The sequence below is a fragment of the Porites lutea genome, chromosome 2 (assembly GCF_958299795.1).
Source record: "Porites lutea chromosome 2, jaPorLute2.1, whole genome shotgun sequence".
NCBI lineage: Eukaryota > Metazoa > Cnidaria > Anthozoa > Scleractinia > Poritidae > Porites > Porites lutea.
Genome location: NC_133202.1, coordinates 25,863,464 through 25,875,963, shown reverse-complemented (window position 1 = coordinate 25,875,963; position 12,500 = coordinate 25,863,464). Strand labels below are relative to the sequence as shown.

The 12,500-nt window shown below is 38.5% G+C and overlaps 3 protein-coding genes across 3 annotated transcripts in view; all 3 read right to left on the bottom strand.

The window, feature by feature from the left end:
• LOC140928115 (Golgi apparatus protein 1-like) overlaps positions 1 to 5,201 on the bottom strand; it is a 52,450-nt gene extending 47,249 nt beyond the window's left edge. The window contains exons 1-3 of the mRNA XM_073377829.1: positions 5,005 to 5,201; positions 4,824 to 4,892; positions 1 to 176 (exon numbers count right to left, since the gene is read on the bottom strand). Coding sequence (XP_073233930.1) covers positions 1 to 176; positions 4,824 to 4,892; positions 5,005 to 5,188 — 429 coding nt within the window. The 5' untranslated portion in view covers positions 5,189 to 5,201. The remainder of the gene's footprint in view (positions 177 to 4,823; positions 4,893 to 5,004) is intronic.
• A 6,621-nt stretch (positions 5,202 to 11,822) lies between these two features.
• The window catches only part of LOC140928126 (uncharacterized), a 6,628-nt gene continuing 5,950 nt past the window's right edge, over positions 11,823 to 12,500 (bottom strand). Inside the window, exon 3 of the mRNA XM_073377839.1 lies at positions 11,823 to 12,500. This exon is cut by the window's right edge and continues 383 nt beyond it. Within this exon, the coding sequence (XP_073233940.1) occupies positions 12,417 to 12,500 (84 nt within the window). The 3' untranslated portion in view covers positions 11,823 to 12,416.
• Positions 11,883 to 12,407, bottom strand: LOC140925915 (uncharacterized). The gene has a single exon (XM_073375747.1). The coding sequence runs from the start codon at positions 12,405 to 12,407 to the stop codon at positions 11,883 to 11,885; it is 525 nt and encodes a 174-aa protein (XP_073231848.1).

The following is a 12,500-nucleotide window of genomic DNA, read 5'->3' as shown; positions in this document are numbered from 1 at the left end:
CTTGGCTTTTTCCTGTAAGCAAACAAGCAGGGCAAAGTTGTTTCCTTTTGGAATTTCAGGACAAAGACGAGTAATGTCCTCAGCACAATCTGACTGATCATCATCCAATCTTCCACCACCACCAGCAAATTTGATTTTAGCAGAGTTTTCTTTGTTGTCTACTTTAGCTTTTTGAGCTAGAGGAAATCAGCACATACTTGAATTGATGTAATACTCTCATGTAAATGTAAACTCAGTTACAGTCACACCCTTTTAATACTGAAACTGTAGGGGTAATTATGGAAATTGTCAGTATTCACAGGGTGTTTTTAAAAGCGGGTCATGCTATTAAAGTAACAAATACAATGTAACCTTTTATCACAAAGAGAGACTATAAGGGATAAAAGAGCACACCAGCCCTGTCAAATTAAACATGTCTACCCTTCACAAAGCGGTCAATCTGTGGACTAAATCCTTGGAAACACTCAATAAATTGCTCATCTACATGTACATGTGTATATATTGCTTAATTAAAACCCTTCTTTGCTTGACTTGCTTCATGCCAAAATAGTCTAAAATTGATGTCAACAATTCATCGTAATCCAGTATACTGTAGAACTGGAAACATCAACATGCTGTCAACTGAAGGTTTTTTTGCCTTTCAAAAGGAAACATTTATTACAATACACAGTTGATTATGAAGTGTTGGCATTACCGTGGTTGACTTTCAATGAGAATCTGTTAATTGGGCAAGAAAATAGTGTCCTTTGTCTGCATCGGGTGTCGGTATTAACTTGTTTGAATTTGAAGAAAATGTGAGGGCATTTCCCATGGACAAAGAAAACTGTCCATAATAACAAGGTGTCCGTATTAAGCGGGTGTCATAAAAGTGTGTGTTAGTAATGGTAACAGGACTGAGTGGAGTCCAATTCAGTCTGTAATCATACAAGTGATTAACAAAATCAGATGACCGTGTAGCAGGAGTCCCATTTGTTTAATCACGAGTATGATTACAGACCGAATTGGACGACACGAAGTTCTGTTACCAATTAATCATAACTTTAACAAAACTTGTGATATACAGTACAGCTGAGAGATAAGCGACCAGCGGACACGCAAAACACACACACGTTTTTTGCGTTAACGCAAAATCGTTAACTAGTTTGAAAGCACGTACTTCGTATATTGTGAAATCAAGCAGTCGATTACCGTGCAGAATCAAAACCCTGTTTCAGTCTTCACAGAGTCTTGTAGACATTGTTAAGCCTTTTGTTGCGGCTGTTGCGACAACAACAAACCAGGAACAATACGCTAGCTCATATATACTAATCAGTTCTAATGCAAGCCTGTTTTTGAAGCGCATTAGGTAAACGGACTTGCATTAACGAATTTGTGAAAGGTTTGAGCCCAGGAGTCATTTCAAACCAACGAATTTCTCACTAACTACTTTAAAGCGCGTTAACGTGGACGCTCATCTCTGAGCTGTACTGTATAAGGCCCCTTTTTTTAAATCAAAATACAAGAAATTCCAAGTTTTTTTGCTTGCAGCAAGAAAAAAAAGTCATTTAAGCATGTGTGTGATGGCATGTACTGTCCAATTACTTAGGCATGACGTGTACTGTCCCATTAAACTGTCCAATTAAGGCTGAAATCAAGACAGATGATAGCCAATCAGATTTGAGAATTTTGTTATAGTTATGATTACAAATAATAATGAGTATGCTACAATACAAAAATGCACTTTATTTGAGTGTCAATGTATTTTGCACGAAGGTGGTAATTGGGGACAATATTTTTACATCTCAGTCCTACCAGAGACAAGACCACCATTTTATGTGGTCATCAGAGCCACACAAAGGTCTAGCCGCTTGCAGTGCAAAGGGAGTAACTTCATTTCTCAGTTATTTTAAGACCCTGAGTATTGGTCCAGCCCCGGGAATCAAACCCATGACCTCCAGCTCTGCAGGCACATGCTCTACTGACTGAGCTAACACTACTGTGATAAAATTCACAATGATAATGATTGCATAAAATTAACCCTCTGCCACTCCGGTTTATATGATACTCGATGTCTACACTGACTTTCCCCAGTTCTGTGTCACTGCCATTCACACTACTGTTCCTCCATGTATATAGATTTTTTTCTGCATTGTGAATATCACAAGCTTTAAATTTTTTTACTTTAATTTGATCTACAAAAATGTCTTGGTCTGGTCATATATTTCTTATCCCTTTCATTAATTCTTCTCAAATACCACTAATGTCTAATTTTATTTATACCTAAATTCATTGTACCGCACTGTGCGTTTTGAAAACTTCCATGGGATTTTGGGTTTTTCTGTTATGTCAATCATTTTAGTGAAGGCGGGGTTTACGCAAATCACAGTGTAATGTGTTCATCCAACTTGGCTGAGAATGACTCTAGACTGCTCAAGAATAGAGAAGGAAATTGCAATGGTGAAAGGATTTTCTATCAAAGGAAGGAGGCAGACGTTGCTTTACTCTTGCAAGTGACAAGATAAAGAAAGGTCAGAAAAATCCGAGAGGCAAACTTAACTAGTCAATTATTGCCCAAAACAGGACGATCACAGAGCAACGAACCTTGAAACACGAAACAAACAAAACGGATCGAAATCCACCAGAAAAGCATATTAAAGATTGAGCAAAATGCCCAGTCATCCAAGGATGTGACCTGACAAAGCCAATTTTCGACTGAACCTTATCCACTGACCAGTCTAACACTATTTCAAGGCCTGCAAATTTATTTATTTTGGCTCAACTACACAGTACACCGGAAATTTTAAAACAAACACCAAGGGGACATGCCATAGACTGTGTCCATATTACCTGGGGGTCCGTATTAAGAGGGTAAATTTTAGAGAAAATAAATGACATTTTTCAGTGTCCGGACAAACGCAACTGTCCATTATATATGAGTATCTGTATTGAGCGGGTGTGTGTAGAGCGGAGTTCCACGGTATTAAAAAAACATATGTACTTTTAACACATTATATTTACACACTTTGCAACATTTCAACATTTTTTACACAAGTCATTTTACTTTCCATCAATTTTTAAAATTTATTCATATACATACTGAGATACTCACTGAAAAGCTAAATTTTCATTGATGTTAATTTCCATACACAAATCAGATCTAGCAAATCAGAAGAGCGAGCGGTGTTTTTCACGGGTGAAAAAATCAATATGTCCAATCAGAATTGCGAAAAATAATAATTGTTCACGTGTAAGAAAAATTGATACGTCAAATCAAAAGCCACAAAGGTGCGTGAGTTTTGAGCCAAAATTCCCTTCAGGCACTTGCAGCTGGTTATAGTGTCCTTGCTTTGCAAGTTGCTTCACAGACATTCAAAGAGAAAAGACTATATTTAAGTACCATTTTTCTCGTAGAAAAGTGAAAATCATCTGAGATACTTTTTTATATTTCATTATCAATGAAGAAAAGTGAAGAGAGCCGGCAAAACAACAGTGGAAGGGGGAAAAACCCAAGGAGATGTAAGCTTGTACTTGTACTTTTTTATCGGAACTAACTTAAGTCTTATATGCTTCTGTTTAAGCTTTATATTCAAACTAGGAATTTCATTCATTTTTCTACTACATGACAAATTTCTGTAATTTGATTGGCTTAGAGCAGTGATATTTCAGCTTAATTTGAAATACCTACAGGTGAAAACTACAAACCTTTTGTGTGTAGTAGTACAAACAAATAATAGCATGATTTGTATGTGATATTTGGCATAAATACCACTTGTGATATTTCAAAATTGTCTCAATTACATACACTGTATAACAATTTTAAAATATCACTCGTGGTATTTATGCCAAATATCACTACAAATCATGCTATTACCTGGTGGTCCTGTGGCACTAAGGTAGAAATTTTGAGCTATCACAGGTGACTGTAAAATTAATTAGCCACCCCTATTAATTTTATCAGAGGCACCTAAGCGAGGAAACTGGACTCCTTTCGACTCAATTTGCTTCCATAAGTTTTCCGGAAGTGACAAACACAGATCCGTAATCAATGATTACCTCTAGTTAATACTAATATTATTTTATTTTCTTTGTCACTTTATGGTGTGTTGGAGCAAGTTTTGGTATTTTAGGACTTTGGAAAGATTTAAAAAATAAAAGGCTGGCCAAAGCACGATTGTCTCAGTATTCTATATAATAAACACAATACCACATGGAAAGTGCTTTGTGCAGTATTTAAGCACTCGTTATTTTTATATCAGAAATTTCACAAGTTCGCAGCGCTCACTAGTTCGATTTTTCATACGTCAACAACTCGTGCATAAATACCGTATGCACATAATTTTTTAAGAAGTATTTTATGCATGTGATATACATATAGCTAGCTTTATGCAGAACATTGTTTTTATTCCTGATGATACCATTGTTAAGTGAAAGCTTAAATTTTTATTCAAGCTTTTTTTATCATTATTAATTTTTAAATACACTGCAAAAGGATAACATGCAGAGATTATTAAACTTTTATCCTAATTTTAAACATCAGCCTATTTTGTTGTAAATGTGCAAAGCTCCACAGGTATAAACATTGTTGGAAATGATTCGATTAACGGAAGTTTAAACAAAAGCGTGCAACAACTGGCCGAGATAGATTCGATACCATTCAATATATGAACAGCTGTACATGTGCAGCCAGCTAAGTCTTTAAATTAACTTTACAAAATGAGAGCCTCAGTTAGTAGAACACAAAAAAATTTAGAGAATAAGGCACTATCAGGCTCTTTAGGAAGGCTTAAAGTAAAACGTGTGTTAACGATGATTCATCTCAAACTTTGTTTCAGCTTAATTCTCACCTTCCTGTTGAGTCTGTTCTTTTCGTTCCTGCGATTCCACTGGTTTTTGTCGTTGATCGTCTTCAACATCTGAGGCAAATAAAAGGTGCATGAGCTTTAACAGGCACAATCAACATGACCTTATTTTGTAAACCCACGTTAAATGAGTTTCATGAGGCCATTAAAAACCGTCAGCTCTTACCAGCTTTCTCCTCTTGACTTTGGACCACAGAATTCTTCACTTCATTGTCCGTGTGACTTTTATCTGAAGTTTCCTTATCCTTATCATCCTTAACGGGAATTCTAGCCGGTGAAGATTTGACATAATGATTCGTCAGTAAAAGAATTATACCCAAAAATAAGAGTCTTTGAATCAATGGCGCCATGTTGGTTTTCTGCATGGACTGTCAGCAGAAGCAGTCTGGTAACCAGTATATTGGCCAATAGGAAAAGGATACGTCTTCTCACTTCAGTTCTCTTAGGAACTGAACCATTTTTGTCGAGTCTGCTGTCAAGTATCAAATTTTGCAAAATTCGAAGAGTTCTTTTCAAGAAGTCCTCAAAATTGATTATCTGTCTCATTTTTATTTTCTCTGAGTAAGCCCGCATCTCCCTATAAAACATTATAATCTGAGACTCTTTGTGATTGTTCTTGTAATTAAATTCATTGAATAATAAGTAAGCAGCGTTCGATGAAAGCTTGAATAGTTTGCCACGCTGGCACTTGAACAAATATTAAAAGGCACCCGCTACCGGTATTTTAGAATCCATCAAAGTCCTTTTTTCAGCTGAACCCCAGCCAACCTTCTAGCGTTATAACTACGAAAAATCAATTTAAAAACAAAAAAAGACGCACCATCTCTCCTGTTATAAAACGCTACCTCGCATTCATGCTTCTTTCATCGAATCAGTTTTTCACGCCTTCGCAGGCCATAAAAACCGTATTTTAATATTACCCGGGGCAACTATACAAAACAGCAAACAATGCCATGACCGGGGTTTGGCGTGTTTTCATAAAATATCTTTATCGATTGATTTCGACCTTCCCTATTGACTCTATTTCGGAAGGTTCCGTTGATGTGAAACCATTCAAGTGAAAGTTAATGTGCCCAATTTGCAAGCAAATAAAACGAATTATTAATACATCTTGTGATACAGAATATACAGGATAAAAGGTAGCCACGTCGCCCCTGAGAACTCTTTGAAAAAAAGGTAAAAGACCACTACATGTCAATACATAGGAGAGTCGCTTTTGGGGGGCTTTATACATGTTACACTTAATTTTTTATTTCAGTTAATTTTTGTTTTTCCTTTGTTTTTGGGTGCGGTAATGTATGCTAATGTATTTGAAACAAAGGAAAAACAAAAATTAACTGAAATAAAGAATTACCTGCAACATACACACAAGTCAAATGTAGTAATTATAAGAACTATGACAGAAGAAACTGAGGAAGTTGAAACTACTTTGAAAAATTTAATGACACCGATAGAATCTCTAAAAACGCGGCTAGGTTAATAAGAGCTGTAAAAACAGGAAGATTAAAAACAAAGCTAAAAAGGTCGCCGTCTATAGGCAAGGCTAGCTCATTCTCTTTCCTAAACTCCAGCCTTTTTTTTTTTCTACTCTCAAAAATCACATACCTTACGAAGCGTTGTACGGTATGCACCGTTTTTCTTTGATAAATTAGCGCCCAGCCCTGAATAAGTACCCACCCCAATCCACAACCCCGCCACCTACCCACAACAACAACAAACAACAACGACAAACAAAGTGAAGTGGACAAGAAGAGTTAGTTGTGATTTTTTTTTTCTGCCACATCTGCTTCTCGTCAGTTCATCTCACCCATTTGCAGCTTGCAGATGTTACGCTGTGAGAAACCTACAAGGTAACACCAGAGAATTCAAGGCCGAGTTCAATGAAAAGTTAAAATTCTGCTCTGGTATTTTGATCGTAGTAGCAATTTAAACACGGTAAATACATCAGGCAGTAAAAATTGCAAATATGTTACAAGCTAACTATTCAAACCATACTAAATAAAAAAATAAATAAAAGCTAAGCCTGCTTTACATAAATGCCGCGTCGAAATGTCTCAGTAACTTACGAAATGAAGTTAGACTGTTCCAGAGAACCCCACCACTGTACTATAGCTGAAGCTCTTTTTGTAATAGTTAGTACGTGGCAGGGGAACAGCAAGCTTATATGCAAAGTTTCGCAAGTCATAAGAGTTACTGATGTCACTACGTGGAATAAATTTACAAAATAAATAATCTGGTGATAAGCCGTTTAAGGATTTATAGACCATTTCTGCTTTAAGAATCTGACGTCGAGTATCTAGGAAGTTATCCCAATTTAGCTTTTTTTTATTTCGGGGGGGGTTGGTGGGTACTCCCTTATTTGGCCTTAAAGGGTATGTGCGAGCAAACCCCCCACGTCAGAGCACCCTGGTGAGTCTGCTCGCAGGCTAGATGTTAGTTTGAAAAATACCCGGGGGATACTCCTGGAAATTCTTGGTGGGGCTGTGCTAACCGGTTCTCCAAATCCTGACCCAATTCAGACCAAAAAATGTAATTTTCCACACCCGTTTTCAGACCAGACCTCTAAACTCCACACCCTTTTTCAGACCTGGCCTTTTGGCAGAAATGATGTTACCATTACTTCAGATTAAAGCGCAAACAAAAATATTCTGAAATCCATTTCGAATTCCCATATTTCTCTTTCTTTCTTACTCATTTGGAATTAAAACGATAAATACCTTTCTGCACTCCAGTAGTTCCCTCGAAAACCGCACCCAATTCCAGACCAAAATGGGCGAAGTGTATGGTTACCCGTTTTCAGACCGAAACGGCGCAAAAACCCTACCCGATAGGGCGGCACATACCTGTATAGCTCCTATAATTGAGTACCCCTCCGGGGAAAATACTAAGTTCTGTGTGCAGATGAAACAAGCCAGGGTCATAAAGTAAGGTCTCTTGTCTTAAGCAAGGTAGCGAAATAAACCAGGAAGTTTTTGAAGGCAAAGGGCAGCCAGGGGCTTAGGGTTCAAAGACTTCGGTAGCCTGCATAACTCTGACAAGGGCTTTATCAGCCAAGCGAGGCGAACGCGGCGTTTTGTTTGCACGAAGCACGAGACGAGACATAACTTCCTAGCACACATTAATTTGTTAGCTCCTCAGACTAGACACATTTCTGAACGAGTTTTTATTTCAACAACAGAAATTTTCTGAAAAAAGTAGAGTAGAGCCCCGTTATCCCGAACTGTGAAGGGAAACGAAAAACAGTTCCAGTTAGCAGTTCGATTTATCGTTGTCGATTGAATATTCAATTTGCCATGTTGATAATTGATAAACTGAGTTTTAGCATTTCAGTCGGTATAGCACAGTGCAAATCAAACTTATTTCATTAGAAAAGGTTACATGATTACTTGCAGTTTGTGATAAAACGTGATCTGTTCGTGGCACCAATTAAAATCAGACTGCTGTAGTGTTAGTTTTAGTGTTTTTACCTATTCTACAACAAGAAGAGCTAATGAGATGATGGGATGGCATCTTAGTGGAGTTACATGATCCAGAATTCGAGTTATTGGGCACTGATTTTAACTCAAATTTTTGATAGAGGGAAAGGAAATTTAGTTCGGTTCGAGTTATCTGAATTCGAGTAAACCGAGTAAACCTGACTGAAGAGTGTGGTGAAATCCAAGGGAAATGGGAGTTGGATCGAGTAAGCTAGAGGGGAACACGAGTTATCTGAGTAATTCGAGTTATCGAGGTTTTACCGTCACTGTACCGTACAGACAACGGGGGAACAAGCTATTTCACATGCCGTTTAATGTATAATTAAGATGGAAAGTTAATGAGATTTTTCTATTCGTCTCTTGCATGGTTGGTCTCATGCTGGGAGTCTTTTGAAGGCATCTCCGTACCAGGCCCCTAAACTCAGTGTTCGTCACAAGCGAGACTTGTTCTTCACGCCTTCCGGGATCTGGAAGTTCCCGGATGCACATTTCACATAGAAGAACACCAAAGCTGTAAACATCAATCTGGCGTCAAAAGAAAATGATATGAAAATTACATGTAATATACAGTTCTATGGGTGTTTGAATTCGCTGCTACGACGTATATACAGACACAATGCAGAATAAATATATTTGCTCGGTTACACGGACGAGAAAAGCTGCTAGGTCAGGTTCATGTCGGTATTCTTAATCATTAAGTTTTGATCCTCGTTCGCCGTGTCGAGCCGGGCTCTTTACTCGTTTTGGCTGAAGGTTACGTTTTCCATGGAAAAAGCAAACAAACAAAAACAAAGCAGGCTTGGCCGAAAAAATCATATTCAACCGCATAAAAACCGACCCCTTGATGGTATCACTACTTTAACTTACAGAAGCTCCGGGGGGGGGGGTACTTCCTATAATGGTCTATACGGAGAGCCCCCCCCCCCCCCCCCGAAAGGGGTAATGGCGTTTTCAGGCATCAGGTATATGAAGTTGAAGTATATGAAAGGGTTAGGGAATCAGTAATTTCTGTCGATATAAGAGCTAACACCAGAAGGATTTTTCCCCATTGTATAAAACTGTAATTGCCTACAGCCATTTCGCCTGAAATCACTCCTCCTTAAAAGTCTTTAACGAGTCTTGAAGCACAATGTATGTATTAGTGTGCCAGTTTTATTTTCCATTGGCCTATTGCTACTTTATGCACTCAACAAAAGTTTCAAATATCAATAATGGTTTGAAGGAAGACTGGTTGAATGATTCCTATTAGTGCCTTTTTACATGAATGAGGTATCAAGCAGTTTACATTTACAACCAGGCCAAAGATCACCAACCTTTGGATGATTACTACCCCACCTGGGCCCAGTTGTTCGAAGGACGATTAGCGCTTAACCCAGGGTTAAATTTAACCCAGGCTTCTTTTTCGTTTTTTCGAAAGCATTTTCTCGGATAATTTTCTCTGTTATTTTTAATGAATCCAATCATCAACTTGTTGATAGAAAGAATTAAACTGAAGTTTACTTTTTAAGCTTTCATATCTGAATTCAAATTTCGCGCTAACCCTGGGTTATCCGCTTAACTCAGCTTTGAACAACCCAGCCCGGCCCTGGTGTTTACAAGGTGTTACTTCGATAGCCTTGAATCCTTTATTTTTTCAATGAGAACTAACCTTGACTGTTTGCTTTGGTGTAAGTGCCTCAGGTGCGCTGTAAATCATAGCGGAGCTCCTTGCGCGCGCGAAGCGCGCGCGAGCGGAGCACCATAACTAAGATAAACTACCCATCCGAGAAATTTTGGTTGTGACGTCAGCGTACGTCCGTCCGTACGGACTTTCCGGGTAGTGGAAAGTAGTCCGCATGGACTCTTGGGGTAGGGGAAAGTAGAGATTTTTTGGCGGAAATCGCATGGCGCAACGTCGCGCAATTATATCGCGCAACTGGTTTTGAAAAAAGAAATTTCAAAGCAACTTAGCAAAAAGATTTTTCGACAGAGCCTCTATAACTTTTTATTACAACTTACGAAAGCTATTGTGTCAACAAACAACAGCAGAGAGATTTTAGCGTGTAGATGACAGGTTTTAAGCAGAGAGCAAAGAGAAGGTGAACGGCAGAGAGCAAGAGTCAACACGCGTAGAACAAGCGAAGACGATCGCCAAAGAGAGCGCGTCAGAAGTAGAAGAAGAAGACAACATTTTAGCTAAGAAAGTCGGCAAGTAGAAAGAGTCAGAGCGAGAAGAAGGAGAGAAAATTGTAGTGAAAAACGCCGGCAAGCAGAACGAGAAAGAGCTAGAATGAACAGACAAAGGCAACGCGAAAGAGAAATACAAAGGCAAAGAGAACGGCAGCAACATAATGACATGATGACAGAAAGTGTTGTGTTAATGTCACTATGGCCCCGCGTTATTAACATTTTGATTTCAAACTGATCTCGGACGCGAAAATTCAGCCAATCATTTAAAAATACAAGCAGGGAAGACAGAGGCTTTTCACTTTTCTCACCATAGTCCCGCGTTGATCACACTCTACGACTGTCCAATTTTTATGCTCTGATTGGTCAAAATTTGACAGGTGAGTTCATGCAGAAAATTTATACAGCATCTTGAACCTTGTTTACTTTGACAGCTGAAGCTGACAGAGTAATTTGTCAACTTGTGATGTTTTTCACTGTCTTTTCCCACTGGATGCTGAAAATGAAATACTGCTGCTATCAACAGTCTTCTTTGATTCATGGCTGGTTTGTTTATTGAATTTTTGGTTGGGAAATGCGCCGGTTGTCAAAGTTGGAAATCCGATTTCGGATGCATCGTTTTCGTTTTTCACCTTGCTGGATGCGGGGTTGAAAAGTCCCTCAAGCGATTCTGGCCTTACTTGATAGCTTTCAAGAGCTGCATCTCGAATGGTAAGCCTGAGTAATTATTGTATACAGTGTATGTTTGGCTTTTTTTTATATCTAATTTCATGAAGTCGAGCGCAGTTTATGAGGCTAATTTATGCACGTTTGTATTAAGATCTGAGACAATGATCTGATCTAGTATATATAAGCTTACAGAGCTTTAAAAAGCCTTTAGTCGATATTTTCTCTCCGCATATAGAATGAAAAAACGTTCCGAAGAGTATTTAGTTATAATTTTGGCTGTAGAAAGAAAGCTTTGAGCGATTTTCTTGCCTCGAGTTCATCTCTGAAAACAGTAAACACCAGGAAGCCGGAACGCAAAAAATTCGGCCTGATTTGTTTTTTCCATGAATTCGTTTTCCAGGCCTAATCTACTGTGATCAAGAGCTATTATGGCTCTTAAATGTGATCGACGATGATTGCTATTTTTTGGGTGTATATATACCGGCTATCAATTCGATGAAAGATTTTTTTTCACTCTAAAATCACTAAGGCCTTAGCTTTCCCTAAAAAGTCACATATGTGCCCTTAAGTTAACTGATTTGTGGATTACAAGTTTATTGTTTGATTTAAATGATAAATTTATTAATGGGAGCTTCGCTTTTAGCCCTGGCTAAATCTATATATTAGCTCCAGGAGCCACTGTCATGCTCTGCTACATGAAATTACAAGTGCCATAATCTGACACGTTGCCTCTTCATTGGTCACCCTGTCGCCATAGCAACACATTAGCACTGCTGATATCCCGGTGAATGATGGGTACTGGTTTTTTATGATGCAGATAGTTAAGTCCACGAGCTACGTCCAGAGAAATGGCTCGTATTTCTCTTTCAGATAGTTGCCGCTGCTCCAACAGAGTCCTCAAATTGTTTTCCATGAGCTCGGTTACAAACAGAGGGCTTTCTTCGTCATTTGTGGCCCCGATAAACTGTAGTAAATGAGGGTGATGACACTTTGAAGCAATCTTCATTTCTCTATTAAAGAGGCGTATGTTATGTGGAGAAAGAATCAAATCATGGATTTGTTTTACTGCTACAGCGCACCTACAATATACTCCTTCATAAACACTTCCCCAACCTCCCCTCCCAAGGCATTTGTCTGTCATCTGAATTTCGTGGCGAGCAATGATCCAGTCACAGTCTCTCAACTGCCTTTGTGAATTTTCTTCTCGTTGCTGCATCTCTCTCAACTGCCTTTGTGAATTTTCTTCTCGTTGCTGCATTTCTCTTAACTACCTTTGTGAATTTTCTTCTCGTTGCTGCATCTCTCTTAACTGCCTTTGTGAATTTTCTCCTCGTTGCTGCATCGCTCTAAA